We start from the raw sequence: 18,984 nt of genomic DNA on the forward strand, positions 1-18,984 counted from the left end.
GTCAAAGTCATAGAGATGTACAGCATGGAAACAGACCCTTTGGTTCAACTCGTCCATGCTGACTTGATATCCTAACCTAATCTAGTCTCATTTGCCAGCACTTGGTCCATATCCATCTAAACCCTTCCTATACATGCACCCATTCAGATGCCTTTGAAATGCTGTAATTGTACCAGACTCCACCACTTCCTCTGGCAGCTCATTCCATACACGCACTACCCTCTGTGTGAAAAAGCTACCCTTTAGGCCCCTTTTATATCTTTCCCCTCTCACCCTAAACCTGTGCCCTCCAGTTCTGGACTCCCCCATCCCAGGGAAAAGACCTTGTCTATTTATCCTATCTTTGCCCCTCATAATTTTGTAAACCTCTATGAGATCACCCCTCAGCCTCCAATGCTGCAAAAAAAAACAGCCTCAGCCTTTTCAGCCTCTCCCTAAAGCCCAATATCTTTGTAAGTCTTTTCTGAACCCTTTCAAGTTTCACAACATCCTTCCAATAGGAAGACCAGAATTTCACACAATATTCCAAAAGTGGCTGAAGCAATGTCCTGTACAGCCGCAACATGACCTCCCAACTCCTATACTCAATGCACTGACCAATAAAGGAAAGTATACCAAACTCCTTCTTCACTACTCTATCTATCTAAGCCTCCAGTTTCAAGGAGCTATGAACGTGCACTGCAAGGACTATTTGTCCAGCACACACCCCAGGACTTTACCGTTAAGTGTGTAAGTCCTGCTCTGATTTGCTTTTCCAAAATGCAGTCCCTTGCATTTATCTAAGTTAAACTCCATCTGTCGCTCCTCAGCCCATTGGCCTATCTGGTCAAGATCCTTTTGTACTCTGAGGTAACCCTCTTCACTGTCCACTACACCTCTAATTTTGGTGTCATCTGCAAACTTACTAACTACACCTCCTATGTTCACATCCAAATCATTTTTATAAATGATAAAAAGCAGTGGACCTAGCACCGATCCTTGTGGCACACCACTAGTCACAGGCTTCCAGTCGGAAAAACAAACCTCCACCACTACCCTCTGTCTTCTATCTTTGAGCCGGTTCTGTATCCAAATGGCTGGTTCTCCCTGTATTCCATCAGGTCTAACCTTGCTAACCAGTCTCCCATAGGAACCTCATCGAATGCCTTACTGAAGTTCATATAGATCACATCCACCATTCTGCCCTCTTTGTGACATGATTTCCCATGCACAAAGCCATGTTGACTATCCCTAATCAGTCCTTGCCTTTCCAAATACATATAAATCCTGTCCTTCAAGACTCCCTCCAATAATTTGCCCATCACTGATGTCAGGGTCACCAGTCTTTTCCTTAACATGTTTCTTAAATAGTGATACCACTTTAGCCAACCTCCAGTCTTCCAGTTGTGAAAGCAAGCATACTTGACAGAAATTTGATGGGATTTGGTGGGAGATGGCAGTTTCTGTGTTTGACTACTACAAAATTCCTGAGAATTCCAGATCAAGGTTTCTCTCATCCTCAGCTTCTTTCACTGGCCACAAAGGACTCTGGAGGTGATGGGGTTTTTGCTGTACAGTTGCAACTGAGTCGATGAGATGTGTCTTCCCCTGTTCTGTTTATTATGTAGGGAACATATAGAAGAGATCTTGCAATAACCAGGGCTTAAAAGAGTTTTGATCCACAGAAAGAATTGGTGAACATTAAATTAGTGAACTGCTTTTACATTTCAAAACATCACCTGCTGGCAATGTCATCATAAACTGCAAATTTATCCCATTAGTTTTGGTTTAGTTAGCATCAGTTGCTCCCTGTACAATACAGTTTTTGCAGTTCTTCTAATGCCTTGTTATAGGAGGGAAGCTTTACTATGTGCAGGAAAGTGGCAATCTCCACTGTGGATGGATTGCCCTCTGAGGAATAGTAAGTGGAACACAATTTAATAAACTCTAGATTAATTTGTGCCAGATCACTGTTGGATGTGACATCAGCGCTTTTTTAAATTACAGCAATTGCTACATTCATCTCGTTGTTTCCTATGGTTTAGCCAGCAGTGCATATGATTATCCCTCCATTTGTCGATATTATTTGACAGTGCACATTCAGTTTTCTCTGTTATGTGTTGATACTTGAGGAGCACCAGAGGGTTTTAAGTATTAGTGGCAAAAGCTGCAAGTCAAATTTGCAGATCATTGGTATTATCTTCTTGGTTCATGATCTTACACTTCTGCTTGTTTGAAGAGACAGGGCATAGTCAAGTCCCTGATAAATAATTGACACACATCTCTTGACAAGAAATTACTGGAGACACAATCCAGGTGATTGGCACAGCATTCAGTGGCCTAAACTTGGATTCGTGCCACTATTTAACTTCCATTTATGTTTGGCTTTATTTACTTCTGCCATGACAAATTCCAGTACCACCACTTAGTGATCTGAAAGTAGATTAGATACTGAGGCAATGCCTTAAATTACTTGTTTATCTCTTGCAATGGCTCACTTGGTAAACAGAGTGTAACTGGGTTTAATTCCTGGTGTGGTGTCAGCCAGCATGGCACTGGGGAGGGAAATAAACATAATTAGCTTCTGCATCCCTAGATATAAAGCAGGGGAAATCACATATTATGTGTCATATGAAAAGAGGCCTTTCAGCCCCATTGGTCTGTGCTATCAACTAACTTAAGCCATTCCTGTCATCCCAGGAATTACTTATGAGGAGAGATTGAGAAGACTAGGCCGGTATTTTCTAAAGTTTAGAAGAATGAGAGGGAATACAAGAGAATCCCTACATTGTGGAAGCAGGCCATTCAGCCCATCAGGTCCACACAGACCCTGTAAAGAGCACCCTTTGAAGCAAAAAGGGAGTTAGGAGTCTGAATTCAAGATTCTCTTAAGGTTAAGATGAAGGTTCAGTGGCAGTATGCAAGACAAATGCAGTGTTACCATTGATTTCAAGAGGGCTAGAATACAAGAGCAGGGATGTACTGCTGAGACTGTATAATGTTCTGGTCAGACCACATTTGGAATATTGTGCACAGTTTTGAGCCATGTATCTAAGAAAGGATATGGTGGCCTTGGAGGGATCTAGACTGGTTCACAAGGATGATCTTGGAAATGAAGGGCTTACCGTTTGAGGAGCAGGTGAGGACTCTGGATCTATATTTGATAAAGTTTAGAACAAAGAGGGGGGGATCTGATTGAAACTTACAGAATCCTGAGAAACGTGGATAGGGTGGACTTGGAGAAGATATCTCCAGACTCAGACCCAAGAGCACAACCTCAAGAGTGAAGGACAAGCCTTCAGAACTGTGATGAGGAGGAATTTCTTCAGTTAGAGAGTGACGGACCTTTGGAACTCATTGTTGCAGAAGGATGTGGAGGCCAAGTCATTTGAGTGTATTTAAGACAGAGATAGATAGGTTCTTGGGGGATCAAAACTTATGGAGAGAAGGCATGAGAATGGGATTGAGAAATATATTAGCCTTGATTGAATAGTGGAGCAGACTTGAGAGGCAGATTGGTTTAGTTCTGCTTCTAAATCTGATGGTCTTATAGAAGTGCAGTTCTCACAACTCCAAAAGTACAGTATTCTCTGGGGTTAAACCAACTCAGGATCAGACTGCATGCCTAGTTTAACCCAATTTAAAATGGCCTTTTAGAATCATTGGATGGTTACAGTACAAAAGGAGGTCATTCAGCTTATTGAGTCTGTGCTGTCTCTCTGCAAGTGCAATTTCATAGTTGCATTCCCTGGCCCAAATGCACTCTTCCAGCAAAGAAACTGGAATCAAAGGGACAACTCTGCAACCCAGTGATTCCCCATCCCTGAAATAGACCGTATTAAAGTTTAGCTGTAGTGTATAGCTGTTGAAATAACAACCATAGCTGCATCGTAGTGTGCAGAAATATCCTTGATCAAAGATGATGAAGAACAAGCAGACTGATCTTACTTGTGGACTCATTTTAGTATTTGTCGCTGCAACTCAATTTTGGGCAGTAAAATGTAGTCCTGGACCTTTTTAAAATAGATAGTTATTGTCCTTGGAACATCTGCCATGAAGAGCTTTTTTTTTAAAAGATAAAGAAAGCCAGAGGGGGTCTACGCTGGATGCATATATATTACAGAATTTACATAATTTTTTTTACTCAGTTTGTCAGGACAATTTGAAAATTATCTTGTGGGTCAAAGGTTTCATCTGCAGTCTATAATCCTTTCTGAAATGGGGCTTCTGCTTTGAACATCAAGTCCAGTCTATCTTCCCAAGGGACCTTGGTTGGCTCCTCAATTTTCTGCAGCTCTTAAATTTATACAGTGTCCCATCCTAGTTGTCTTAATTGTAATAAGTTTTTTTTTGTCCTGATCATGATAATTGCTGAAAAATCCCTGTAAGATAACAGTTATCTGAGGCACACAAGATGTTGGTACAGAGTTACCACCAGGTTTAACTGGTTTCTGTATGTAAAGGGATAAATGGCACTGAAGCTTTTTGGTGTGAAGTTCTTGATTCATAATCTCAAATTACTCTCACCATTGTTATTCTTGCTCATGAGAGATGACCACCTTTGAGTTACACAAAACTCAAAAGTGCTGTCTCATTGCAGTAGAAAAGATTGGACGGTCATGCGTTGCCATGTCTTTCTCACAGGTTAACAACAGGAGTTATTCTCAGTTATTAAACAGATCTGTGTTTTGTACACATGCTCTTTCTCAAAATTATGTATTGGGAACTTTTGACAGTCACCTGAGCAGGCAGATAAGGCCTCTGTCTATGTCTCACCTGAAAAACGGCATCTCCACTAGTTCAGCAGACCCTCCATATTGCTGTGGGCTGTCAGGCTTGATTTTTGTATCAAACTGCAGAGTGGGACTAAGCAAGTCAATTTTCTACTTCGAGCTTGTAATTAACTGTAGCAATTTATATTTATGGACTATTCCCAAATAGAGGACAAAAGTCAATCACTGAACCAATTAAAAATTGAAAGAAATAAGTGATACATATTACCCAGGTAAATGAATTGAGTTTGGAGTTAAGGTATAGATCAGCAGTGATCTCATTGAATGGAAGATCTGGCTTGAGAAGAGAAAATTGTGACCTCCAATGGCAACCCTATTGCATCCTCATTCAGAGTCCTTGGCTTTACCCAAACCTAACAACCAACACCTCCAGCCTTAAATTGTGATTCTTAACTGCTATTCTTGGTTTAGATTTTCTCACATCTCTCCACTCTCCACAGCAGAGCATTCAATGTTATCCTTGCTCTGTAGAGCTCACTTGCTAAGCCTTTCTGCTTTGCTTCATCACTCAGCATCTTCAAATGTTTCTTCAAAACCTACCTGTTTAACCAGGTCTTTAGTTTGTGCATTTACATCTGGAAGTCCAGTCCAAGATTTGGTTGGTCTTCTGTGAGGAATAACCTGCTGTCAGTCCTAACTTCTTCCTGCTCTCTTTGACTTCTTTCTACTTGTTGGCCTGGGCCTACTCCCTGCAAAGTCATATTCCAGATCTGCCTTTATATCTACTAGACTGATGCTTTGCTCGTTTGGCTGTTGAGTTCAATATTTGCTTGGCTTTGTTGTTTGCTCCTTGACACTGATTGGGCATCTTGTGAGTTTTATATTTTTATTCTTTATCTACTTCAGTACCATTTGCACAGTCTGTGTGGTCCCTGGATTCTCTTTCTAAAATAGAATTGGAGGAACACCTTACAAACATTGATCAAAAAACAAACATGGACAGAGCAACAACAGATAAAATTTAATATAAAAGTGGACAATGTATTCTCCTTCTAAAAGAAAGAGAAAACGTTGTCCACTTTTATATTAAATTTTATCTGTTGTTGCTCAGTCCATGTTTGTTTTTTGATCAATGTTTGTAAGGTGTTCCTCCAATTCTATTGTCTTTCTTAATTTGATATCAAATTTGGCCAATTCAGGTGATGTGTATAAACTAGAAGCATTAGTGATTCTGAGATGGAGACATCCTGCTCCATCTTTTTCCACTCATCATTACTCTAACAAGTACCCATGGGATGGCATTGCTGATCATCCTGAAAGCCAAAAGTGGTTGTGGTGGATTGAGAAGTCACAGTGCCATATTTGTTGCCCAGGATATCATTGAGTGATATTTATCAGTCTCAGTGTCATGAGCAAGATGAAAACAAAACTGGAGAGATTGAACAGGGAGAAATGGACATAAGATTTGGTGCAACAGCACATTTCAGTACCTAAGAGAGGATGGAAAGCATAAGCAGAAGAGGTAGTTCCTGATAAAGATGGAAAATGAGTTTAAATTGTTCTTGTGTTGGCTCAACGCAGTTTTCTTACTGTGCACGTGCTATCTACAATGTGCTGTTGACTGCTTTACTTCTTCCTTTCCCTGCAGGCACTATCAGTATTACACTAGTCCTGACTAACTTATAATAACATGGCATACACTTCTGTTATTATAGAAAAGCAGATGATTAAAAAGCACAATGCCATGATGATTTGGGTTAAACCACCACTTAATTGCCTGATATCTGTTTCAGGGTTTACAGAAAGATTTGTTAAAAGCATTTGGGATCCATGGAAATGAGCATTAGCAGTAGGACTGACCATGAAATTCTTCATGACAGCTACTCTATGGAAACAGCTGGTTACACGTGAAGGATCAATATTGATTTCATATTAATATAATGCAAGTAGATTTTACAGCATTGCCAACTGGGGATATCATGGGAATTCTCAAATCTTTTCATACGCTTCTGGTCCTACTGTTAAATTAGATGGGTTTCTTTGCTTAAAAAGAAGAATTACTGAACTTAACCCATTTAACATCACATGGAAAGCTTTATTCTCACAATTTCAATTTAAGAGTGGAATCCCTTCCTGCTCTGCAACAACATCCAATTATCTGTGAATTGTATTCTTCCAGCTCTGTTCTCTTATGCATATTCCTCCTGCATTTTACCACCATTGGTCACAGTGCCTCTAGCAGTCTAACTCTAATTCACTCCCCTGAAACCCTGGCTAATTTTTTTTCTCTGTGTTCCTAACTGTGCTGTCATACTGCTGTCACTTACCTGCTGACACCATTTAACACAACATAGGTTGTGACATCTTTTTATCTTGGTTTAAATTGGGACCCATGTGCAATATACTCTCATTCTTTTCCATTCTTTCCAAGGCCCTTTATTTAGGATCTTCCAAACCCATGACCACTACTACGTAGGACAAGGGTAGCAGATACATGGGAACAGAACCAGCCATATGTTCCTCTCCAATCATCCTGACTTGGAAATATTCCTTCAGTATGGCTAGGTCAAAATCCCAGAATTCCCTCTGTAACAGCATTGTGAGTGTACCTACACCAAGTGGACTGCAGTGGTTCAAGAAGAGAACTCACCTCACAATCTCAAGGGCAACCAGGGATGGATAATTAATGCTGATCTAGCCAGCAACACCACTTCCCATGAACCAGTTTAAACAAATTCTTCCTCTTGTGTGAGTTGCAGAAATGAACATCTGAATTCTCATTCAAATGGACTACATCTGAATCTTACATTAAACTTAAGAGTATTTGTTTGAATGCTACGTTTGTTGGTTTCAATTCTCTGAAGCCAGTTTTAATTATCAGAAAGCCAGGAGCATTTAGCTTGGACTATATGAATATCGTGAATGCTAAAACTTCACATACAGTGGCTAGTGTGATGGTTTTCTTTGTTCACAGAGGCCATTCCTTTACCCTCCAGAGGCACTAATTTGGGGCACTTTAAGCTGTTCATATGCAATGTAGGATCTGAGGCATTGCAGCCCAAACTCATAGGATTGCTGCAGCCAGGAAACAGAAAGCTTTCATGATTCAACCTGGTTATAATTGGATTCAAAACTCTCGAAATAAAAAGGATCACTGTCTAGGAGAAAGTGAGGACTGCAGATGCTGGAGATCAGAGTCGAAAGGTGTTGCGCCTGAAAAGCACAGCAGATCATGCAGCATTCAAGAAGCAGGAGAATTGATGTTTCGGGCATAAGCCCTTCATCAGGAATGTTGGGGAGGGGGCCAGGGGGCTGAGAGATAAATGGGAGGGTGGGGGTGGGGCTAAGGGGAAGGTAACTTGAAAGACGATCACCGTCTGGCCTTTTGAGTCATCCAATTCCCTCTTAATGAAGATTTTTGTTTGGGCCAGGGGACAGAACTGGCGTATCCGATAGTAAACACGTAACATGACTGGTTTCTAGCCTTTAAATTGCCTACTTTAATTAAACTTCTTGATATTCATTTCACCCAAACAGAAGCAATTTATGCCAGTATTTTGAAGTACTTCTATGATTTGGAATCATGCTTACCGAGAATCTCAACTGACATCTCTTAGGTCTACAGGAACGATTTGAACTTGGGTCTCAGATTAGATTAGATTCCCTACAGTGTGGAAACAGGCCCTTCGGCCCAACAAATCCACACCGACCCTCTGAAGAGTAACCCACCCTGACCCCTTTCCTTCTGATTAGTGCACCTAACACTATGGACAATTTAGCATGGCCAATTCACTTAACCTGCACATCTTTGGACTCTGGGAAGAAACCAGAGCAAACCCACACAGACACGGGGAGAATGTGCAAACACCACACAGACAGTCGCCCGAGGCTGGAATCGAACTGGGTCCCTGACGCTGTGAGGCAGCAGTGTTAACCACTGAGCCTGAAGGAGTGTTTTAATGAACTGCACCATTCAGCTCCCTAAGATTCCTGCTAACATTTCACTTCTCAGTATTGTCTGTTGTCAACAAGAAGATATGGCATATCAGTCTTGCAAGCTGTACCTGTGTAAGGTGATCTTCAAGACAATCTTAATCCACTGCAGTGTAAATGATGTTGAAGAAAGCAACCTTCCTAACAGTGAGTGTGAGACCAACTCTGAGAGCAAACCCATGTGACAATCATTTTTCCTTTGGGTTTCCAAAGGGACAATGACAAAGCTTCCCTTCAGTGTGATGTATCATCTTTTTCTGGTGAAGTGGTCTTGCTAACAGAATATACCTGTCACTTTTAGGAATGCTACACCTTTATGTACAACTTTAGTTGCGTATGTAATGGCAAGAACTTCTTTACCGGGAGCCTTAAACGTTAAGCAAGCAGGGGATGGTAGTGTTGTCCTGGGCTTCCAGAAGAAGAGCAGGAGGTTGCTCCATTACTTTGCAAAGTATAAAACGTAAAGGCGGATCAGTGAATGAGTTGCATTTGTTGATAAGGATCCCTGTCTAATGATCTCACAGAAATATCCCAGATGATGATCCAGAAGAGGTGTTCAGGAGAATTTAATAAGGGAAATGGAGCAAAACTATTCTCACAGTGGAGGAATCCAGAGCAAGGCAGCATAAAAAAAATTTAAGATAGTCCATTCGAGGGTGATACCAGGAAGCAGTTCACACACAGGCTATTGGAAAGCGGAAACTTTATGAAAAGGCTTTTTAGGCAACAGGGTTGATTGAAACCCTGAGATTGATATAATTGTGTTAGGTAAAGGTATAACAGGACCAAGTGGTATTTGTAGTTGAGGTACAGGTAAACCATGATCTAATTGAGACAAGTTTGCAAATTCTATTCCTGTTCCTATTGTATGGGTCTGGTTAACTGCTACAGGTAATGGGAACATTCAGAATAGGAGCAGGAGTAGGCCATTCAGGTCCAGAACTTGCTCTGCCATCCAATAAGATCATGGCTGATCAGTTTGTGTTTCGAATTCCACATTCCCATCTATCCCTGGTAACACTAGATTCCCTTCCCTAACAAGAATCTATTGATCTTTTCCTTAAAAATAGTCAATGTCTGTACTTCCACCACCTTCTGAGGCAGCGAGTGCCAAAGCTGCGTAACTTTCAGCGAGAAAAAAATTCTCCCTATCACAATCCTCAAGTTGCACCCCCTCATTTTTAAGTTCTGACCTCAGCCACAAGGCAAAAAAGTTCCTTTCCATGTTGATATTGTCAAGCCTGTTCAGGATCCTATGCATTTCAGTTGTCACCCTTCACTCTTCTAAAATTGAAACAAGCTCAGCCTGTCTAATCTATTCCCGTAAGGAAACCCATTCATTTCAAATGTAAATCTGGTTAACCTTCCCTTTGAAACTCCTCCAACACATTGACTTGCTTCCTCAAATAAGAAGACCAAAACTGTACAATTGTTCAAGATGTGGTCTCACCAATTCTCTGTATAACATCTTTCCTTTCATGTTCAGTTCCTTTCATAATAAAGGACAGGATTCCTTTAGCATTCTTGATTACATGCTGCACCAGATTACTAACATTTTATGACTTATGCAAGAAAGCACTTAACTCGCTCTGCATCTCAGAATTCCACAGTTATTCTCCTTTTAATCATGGTTTTTTTTAATCCTACCTGCGTACGCATGTGCACGTGTGTGTGTGTGAGAGAGAGAGAGAGACATGGGAACATCCCCTCCCGTGTGTGCACCATAAATGACTCAATAACAGGCTCTGAGTGCATCCCAACTCTCTTTGCAGGGCTACACAGTCCCTAAGTAAACATTCACATTTTCCCACATTACACTCAAACTGCAATACTTTTGAACATTAATATCCATCTGCAGATTCCATATATCCACTTCACAACATATTTCCCTACCTGTCTATGTGTAGTCTGCGAATTTCGCTACCATGCCTTCACACACATCATCTATGGTGTGGAGGTGCCGGTGCCAGTCAGGGAACACTTCAACGGTAAAGGGCATTCGGCCTCGGATCTTCAGGTGACCATCCTTCGGGATATGCAACAATGCAGAGTGGCCGAGCAGAGGCTGATACCCAAGTTTGGTACCCCTGGGGACCTCAACCAGGACCTCGGGTTCATGCCACACTACAGGTGACCCCACTACACCATACCCTCTCACACATGCATACACACACACGTTTACATACTCACACAGAGCCTCTCTTTTCCACATGCTGTCTCTCAGACGCACACACACATACACACCCCACACTCACACCCATGCACACACCCTCTTAAAGACTTATACTCTGTCACACTCACGCACACACAAACACACACTCTCACGCATACTCACACACACACAGTCTCTCTCTCTCTTCCCCCCCACCCCACCCCGTTGCGTGCTCTCTCTCCACCCCCCCCCCCCCCCTCACATACACACACATAAGTCTATGGGGTGAATTTGTCTTTGCAGAATTGTATTTACAGATACATTCTATTTTTGCTCAAAAAACACACAACCTGCAGGCAGTCAATCCATGTAACATTTTATAATTTCCTACTTTGGAAATAGAACCAGTTTGATTCAAGATTGGGATACAGACAGACTCTAACCTCACACCTTTAATACATTGTCTGAGCTGAGATGTCACTTTTTTCATAAAACCTTAAGTTATCTCGAGAATGTGACTTAAAAGAAGTTCTGGGATTAACATATTAATGAACTGAAACCTGCAACCCATTCTAAAAGATGAAAGACTTAACAGCAATCTAGATTCATTCAATATATCATTTTAATTGCTTGACACTGTGATCTTTTGCTATAAATTCTATGTCTTATGATCCTGCCCCACTAGTTACCTGATGAAGGAACAGTGCTCTGAAAGCTAATACTTCCAAATAAACCTGTTGGACAATAACTTGGTGTTGTGTGATTTTTAACTCATTTCATCTAAGTCAATGATGTAAATTGTTAAAAATTGATGCCCCTAAAAAGACCCCTGCAGACGCCCCCATCACATTCTGCCAATCAGGCAAGAGTTCATTTGCGCTCAGTTTTTTGCTAACCAACCAATCTCTATCCATAGGTGAAAGTGAGGACTGCATATGCTGGAGATTAGAGTCAAGAGTGTGATGCTGGAAAAGCACAGCATGTCAGGCAGCATCCGAGGAGCAGGAAAATCGACGTTTCGGGCAAAAGCCCTTCATCAGGAATTATTTATCTCTCCACCCCAAGGCTTCCAGCCACATTCCTGATGAAGGGCTTTTGCCCAAAATGTCGATTTTCCTGCTCCTCGGATGCTGCCTGACCTGCTGTGCTTTTCCAGTAACACACTCCCAATGTCTATCCATGTTAATCTGTTACCCCTCTGTACTGTGAGCATTTATTTCCACAGTGATCTTTGTTGTCATCTTATCGAATGCCTTCTGGAAATCCATCCCAAAATGCTGTTGTACAGTAAATCCTGCTGTTGATCTGCAAATCAGACTGCAGCTATCAAGACATTTTCTACAGCTGGCATTTATATAACACCTTTAACAAAATAAAATGTCCTGAGACACTTCACAAAAATGCTGTCAAATAACATTTGACACCAAGTCATATAAGGAGACGGGAGGGCAAATTGTTATACTTGAAAAGATAACTGTATTTACATAGAATTCAAGTCCACACTTTATGAGCCTTATTTCAGTTAGCGTTTTTCCACTGATTAACAGCTTCCTATATTGAAACAGCCAATTCAAACCCAATTAACTTCTGATTAAAATATCCATTACCTGTTCTCTCATTCTATTAGGTCTCAGGCATTCCTTCAGATGATATGCAAAAATAACACAAATGACTTTTGTTGTGAAGTGCACGTAAGGAATTTGCAGATGGATATTAATGTTTGAGTGAATGGGCAAAAGTATTTCAGTTTGAGTATAGTGTGGGAAAATGTAGGTGTTCACTTGATAGGAAGAATAAAAAAACTGACTTAACAGGAGAACGACTGCTGAATTCTGAGGTGCAGAGGACGTTATGCGCTCTTGTGCAAATATTAGTATGCAGGTGCAGAATGTAATCAAGAATGCTAGTGGAATCCTATCCTTTATTGTGAGAGGAACTGAATATGAAAGGAAGGATGTAATGCTTCAGTTATACAGAGAATTGGTGTGTTTTAAGCACTGTCTTAAAGAAGGAGAGAGTGGTGGAGAGGCTTCGGGAAGGAATTCCAGAACCTAATGCTTCAGAAGCTGAAGGTGTGGAAACCAATGGTGGCGTGATTAATACTGGAGACACTCGAGGCCAGAATCATAACTTGTTGTTTTGGGAGGTTTGTGAGGCTGCAGAATTTTTCATAAATTACTGATTTATGGGGGTCTTACGTTGGGATTTGTAAACAAGGCTGAGAATTTTAAAATTGAGATGTGAAGGATGAACAAGGTTTGGTGGAAGTTAGAAATAAGTAGCACTCAGTGTTTTGGATTTAAGTTTATGGAGACAAATGGCAGATCAGGGTGGGAAAATACATGGGCAGCTTGAGTTGTGGCACTCCTTCTCTGAAATCAGAGCCTCTGATGTACCTGATTTCCAGCTTCAGTTGAGAGGCAAAGTCCACTTTTATCTTGTCAGTATCCAGCACTGTGGGAGCGATGGCTAACATGAGGTTGAAGGCTCAGCTTCCAGGCCCACATGTGCTGCCAGTGAGTGCCTGAGCACTTTTTACTGCAGACTCTTGCAAAGGCTAAAGATGGATTTATTATATTTGTCATTTCTTGCTTTGCATTGTTCACATTGCGAACAGGCAGTGATAGCATACAGTGATGCTTTTCTCTGACTTTGATAATTAGTTTGGGGATCAGGTTTGTGACAGTGCAAATGGGACTTCCTGATGAGAGCAATTTTGGTGAACAGCAGGTGATTTACAGCGAGCGCTTTCATGGAAATTTCTGTACTCTTGAGGATTTGACTGAATACATGAAACATAATACAATAATTGTCCCTGTGCTACCCCAAGTGGATGTCCCTTCTCCTCCCCCTCTCATCCCACTCCTCGTTCATGGTGGTTATATAGATAGTAACCTCTGACTGTCAAGCAATCAGTAAAATTGGTCTGCAGCATGCAGTGAAAATTCCCTTGTTACAGCCCTGCTGTGTAATGCAATACATAAGTCACAGCTTAAAGTGTTGTTGACAGTGCAATTAATGGATGAGACCTTATGCTAGAAGCATGCCCTCAATCTGACTATATCATTGTACTCTAAGTATATCATATCAGGGATTGACATTACAGATGCTGACTGTTTAGGAATTCAGGGATTTTGAAGCTAAGCGTTGGTGTTTTAAGGTTTGTAATAGTGACTGCTTTGAATTACAGTTATTCTACAACCAATCTATCCAGTGAAATTATTATAAAAGATTGGCCTTCAAATTAGTTGTTGTCGAAAATGCCAAACCCAAAGTTAAATGAAAGTGAAATAGTGCAGATGCTGGAAATGTGAAACAGAGTCATACCAGACTCAACATCTCTTTCTCTCTCTTTCTGTCCACAGATGCTGCCAGACCTGCTGAGTTTCTGCAGCATTTTCTGTATTTGTTAACCCTAAATTATCATGTTCAGCTGAAGCTACCCAAATAAATTAGCAGTAAGAATATGTATACTTTCATGACACAATGGATTAGAAATTTAACAATGCCTTCCATTTTCAGGCAAACTAGTACGAGAGCTTTGAATATGACACATTCTTGTTCAGATAGAAATGTATTGACCACCACCAAACCCCCATCCCCACCCACCCAAAAGACCATCAGCAACCTTGGTGTTAATATAGGTGTAGATATAGGCATCAAGGGAGTTCTGGATCAATGGTGCTGGAAGAGCACAGCAGTTCAGGCAGCATCCGAGGAGCTTCAGCAAAATCGACGTTTCGGGCAAAAGCCCTTCATCAGGTCCAAGACTCTTGGCTGAAGCAATTATTGAGCCCTTTGCATGAACGCTACTTTGATATCCATTGAATAAACGTGGTTGTTGTGTCTGCCTAATCCAAGGAGCAAGAGAATCGATGTTTCATGCATAAGCCCTTTTTCAGGAAGGGCTTATGCCCGAAACGTCGATTCTCCTGCTCCTTGGATGCTACCTGACCTGCTGCGCTTTTCCAGCAACACATTTTTCAGCTCTGATCTCCAGCATCTGCAGCCCTCATTTTCTCCTCTGCCTAATCCAGTAAAGTATTGCCTATGTCTTGTTGTGATTTATAGATCATAGAACACGGCAACAGATTCTTCGTCCAACTTGTCCACGCCGACCAAGTTTCCCAACTTAAACTCGTCCCATTTGTCTGAGGAAGGGTCACCAGACCCACAACATTAACTCTGATTTCTCTTCACAGATGCTGCCAGACCAACTGAGCTTTTCCAACAATTTCTATTTTTGTTTCCCATTTGTCTGCATTTGGCCCATATCCCTCTAAACCTTTCCTATTCGTATGCCTGTCCAAATGTCTTTTAAATGTGGTAACTGTATCTGCATTTATCACTTCTTCTGGCAGTTCATTCCACATATAAACCATGCTCTGTGTGGGAAGTTGCCCCTCAGATCCCTTCTAAATCTTTCTTCTCTTACCTTTAAATTATGCCCTCTAGTTTTGAACTTCCCTATCCAAGGGAGAAGACCTTGGCTATTCACCTTATCTATGCCCTTCAAGATTTTATTAATCACTATAAGGTTGGAAGGGCACTTGAAGCAAATTCATTTCAAACATTTCAGAGAGAATGATATAAAAGCTCAAATGGTAAAAATGTACAGTATGATAGGAAAAGAGAAGGAGGTGAACCTCATTGGGTAGCTCTGCTATAGAATTGCACAGTTACGATGGACTGAATGATCTCCTGTTTCACTGTATGTTTCTATACATGTCCTTAAAGGGAGAGCTGTAGGCAGTCACGTGACAAGCTGAATTCCATAAAATAAACTTAACCGATAATGAAATTGGTAGCAACAGGAGTGTTTCTACAGCTCTGACGAAACTCAGCAAACCATTGCTTTTACCCAGTCAGAAGTCTCCTGGCCACCACCTAGAAAGGCATCAGGCTATATCTCTCTCTCTCACACACACACACACATGCTCACCTGTCTCCCCTTCTCTCTGTCTATCTCTCATTTTGTTTGTCCATGTCTTTGAATTTCAGATCTCTTGCTAAGCAAAGACAAATTTCTGGTCTGTCTTATTCTGGCCCTTAACCAATTAACGTCTCACTGAAGCTTGTCATCGTTAGATCTGCATACTTTGACAGAATTAGAATTGTTATAGGATGGAAGGAGGTCATCCAACTGGCACTAGCTCTCCAATTGCGCAATTCAGCTAGCGTTATTCCTTCTCCTCTCTCTAACCTCGTGCATTCTTTCTTTTCAGATAATGGAATTTCCTCTTCACTGCTTCAATTTGGCCTTCACCAACCACACTCTGCAACAGTACATTCCAGATTTTAAGTGCTTGTATGACATCAATTTCTGAACATTTCTGCATTTCTTCTTTTGCCATTTAAATCTGTTCCCTTTCATTCTGAATTCTTCCACCAGTTTCACGATCTACTCTGACCAAACCCTTTATGACTTTGAATGCCTCCATCAAATCTCCCCTCCACTTTAATTTCTCCAAAGAAAACAGTTTTTCTCCAATCTATCCAGTTACCTTAATTTCCTTATGTCTCATTCATTGACCAACTGGGTATCTATCATATGCGCATCAATCCATTACATCATGTTTTTCATATCCTTCTGTGTTCAGCGTTTCTTATCTCAAAGATCCAATGTCTTCTAGGAGGTCCTGGAGATTTTAAGCCTGTACTTGTATATACATTAGCACTTCCCACAGACTGTTTCAAGGTCGCAGTATTTTTGCTGCAAGTAAGCAATTTTATAATTTGACATAATTTCCCCACTAGTTTGACATATTTTTCTGCACTGTGTCCTTCTTTCTGTTTACTATCCTCCAGAGAAGAGGATTTAATCATGTGGAGTGTCCGTTTCCAATAAAGTTAAAAGTTAGCTTTGTATGTGAAAGTTAAAATTTTAACATTTAACATTTTGTTTGCACCCTAATGATCTTGCAAGACAATGACCTGAGGCCTTCCTTTGTCTGACATGAAAGATTATTCTGTGCTATATGTTTCAGTGAAGTGTGCGGAACTATGTTTTATGTCTGTTAACATTTACCCCTCAGCTAACCCCGCAAATGTGGGTCAGTCAATCCTACTATTTGCAAGGGAGGGGACTCACTGTGCATGCAGTGGTTGCTGCCTACACAACGACAACAACAATCAAGCTCAAAATACATCTAATTGACTGTGAAACACATTGGATCCTGAGGGGTGAGATATGAATGCAAGTTTCTTTTCCTTACAATTGAAGGTTTGTTTTCCTTTTTCTCCAGATTTCTGATGCCGTTCTGTTTGGGCCCATTAACCAACAGCAGCAATGGGTGTAAAGGGCCTCCAGAGGTTTATGGATTGCGCCTGCCCACAATCGAACATGTGGGTAAATTTGAAGGAGATGGCAGAGCAGCATTGCCGTTTGCACCCGGGGCATTCTCCTGTTGTAGTGGTGGATGCTATGGGATGTCTCCGGTTCTGGTACACGTCAGAGGCTTGGGTGCATGGTGGGCAGTGGCGTGAGTATTTGCAGAGCCTGGACACCTTTGTAGTTGCTTTTCGATCCCATAACATTGAGTTGGTGTTTTTCTTTGATGGGGTAATAGAACAGAAGAAAAGGGACGAGTGGGTTAAGCGACGGCTGAGGAACAATCAAGAAATTGCAGAAATATTTCAGTATATAAAAGCAAAGGCAAGTCAGCCAGGAAGAGACATGTTCTTTATTCCCTCTGGGTTGGGCACGTTCACTCGCTTTGCCTTGAAGTCCATGGGCTTAAACACCATGTGCTCCCTGCAAGAAGCCGATTATGAAATCGCCAGTTATGCCCGGTTAAATGATTGTATGGCAATCCTGGGGCAGGACACGGATTACCTCATTTACGACACAGTGCCGTATCTTTCAGTTAACAAGCTGTGTTTGAACAAACTGACAACTGTTATGTACTCCCGAGAAAATCTCTGCCACTCCCTCCACCTGCAGCTGGTGGACCTGCCACTTTTAGCCTGCCTTCTTGGCAATGACGTGGTGCCAGAAAATGTGGTAGGAGGATTGAAGAGGCATTGCTTGTCTAGATACACTCCACATAATTCCAAGCCAACTAAGAGAAAGGAGGTGGTCGAGGCAGTCGCACATTATATCTCCAGTGTGACCCGTTCATATGACAGTTTGAGAAAGATAGAGAGAAGTCTGCAGTACACTTCAACTGAAAGCCTTCTGGAGCTGGGAATGACAACTTACTTACTGCCCGGGCAGTCGTCACCCTGGCTTCTTTACATTGCGCCATCTCCAGTGACAAGCCAATATGAAAATACCATGTACACAGACCAGAGGATTTTACAAGTGAGTATATAATCCATCGTTTATATTTCAGTGAGGCTGGTAATGTTTGCTTGACGGAAAGCATTGATGGAAAGGGAGCTGGCTGTATGTGAGCTATTAAGGTGACAAAGGCAAGGAAACAGAACATTACATGAATAAATTCAGACCATTTTTGTGACATGGTGAGAAACAAGGAAACACCTAATTAGCCGGGGAACATAATGAACCACCGATGTCTTGATTCCAAGGTGGTAATTGGGTCAGCTCGATGAACGGCCATTTGACCTGTGAGAGCCAGGGTTATAATCAGCTCAAGGGGTGAATTTGTGGTGTGGCAGTAGTGCACCTGACTCCACATCAGAAGGCTGCATCTTCAAATCATGTCAGGCTCATGGACCAGCAGGTCAAGTCGCAAGGGGCCAAATTCCACTTGCCCCAAATACATCAGAACATATTTGAGCAGGTTGATGAAAAATATCTATAATCAGATCAAAGTCAAAATTCTGACTGTCTGGTTGAAAATAATTCATCAGGTGCAACCCCTGTTGTTCTTGCTGAGGTTCTGCAGTGTAAGCCTTATTTTGGTGCAATGAACTCACTGTTCACCTTCCTGCATTTCTGTGACAACCTTACCAATTTTTAGGATGTCCCAAACTGCTTTGAAGTGTCGTCACTGCTGAGAAGTGGGAAATGTGAGAATTAGTTTTTACAGTTGAGCTTTCACAAACAGCCTGATATTTATCATAAAAACACTTCTTCTTAAATGCCATAATTTCCACCTCTTAGGTCATCCAGCAAATCCTGGAATAGTCTGCCATAGAGAGACCTTTGAGTGCAGGTACACA

At 41.4% G+C, this 18,984-nt stretch overlaps 1 protein-coding gene across 2 annotated transcripts in view; it reads left to right on the forward strand.

Moving 5' to 3' along the window:
- fam120b (family with sequence similarity 120 member B) overlaps positions 1-18,984 on the forward strand; it is a 106,947-nt gene that overhangs the window by 32,317 nt on the left and 55,646 nt on the right. For both annotated transcript variants that reach the window (XM_087991157.1, XM_043695397.2), the window contains exon 2: positions 17,103-18,160. In XM_087991157.1, the coding sequence (XP_087847283.1) occupies positions 17,147-18,160 (1,014 nt within the window). In that variant the 5' untranslated portion in view covers positions 17,103-17,146. The remainder of the gene's footprint in view (positions 1-17,102; positions 18,161-18,984) is intronic.

This window comes from Chiloscyllium plagiosum, unplaced genomic scaffold (assembly GCF_037043375.1).
Source record: "Chiloscyllium plagiosum isolate Xiang-an unplaced genomic scaffold, Cpla_swu_hap1 HiC_scaffold_10, whole genome shotgun sequence".
NCBI classification, from domain to species: Eukaryota; Metazoa; Chordata; class Chondrichthyes; order Orectolobiformes; family Hemiscylliidae; genus Chiloscyllium; species Chiloscyllium plagiosum.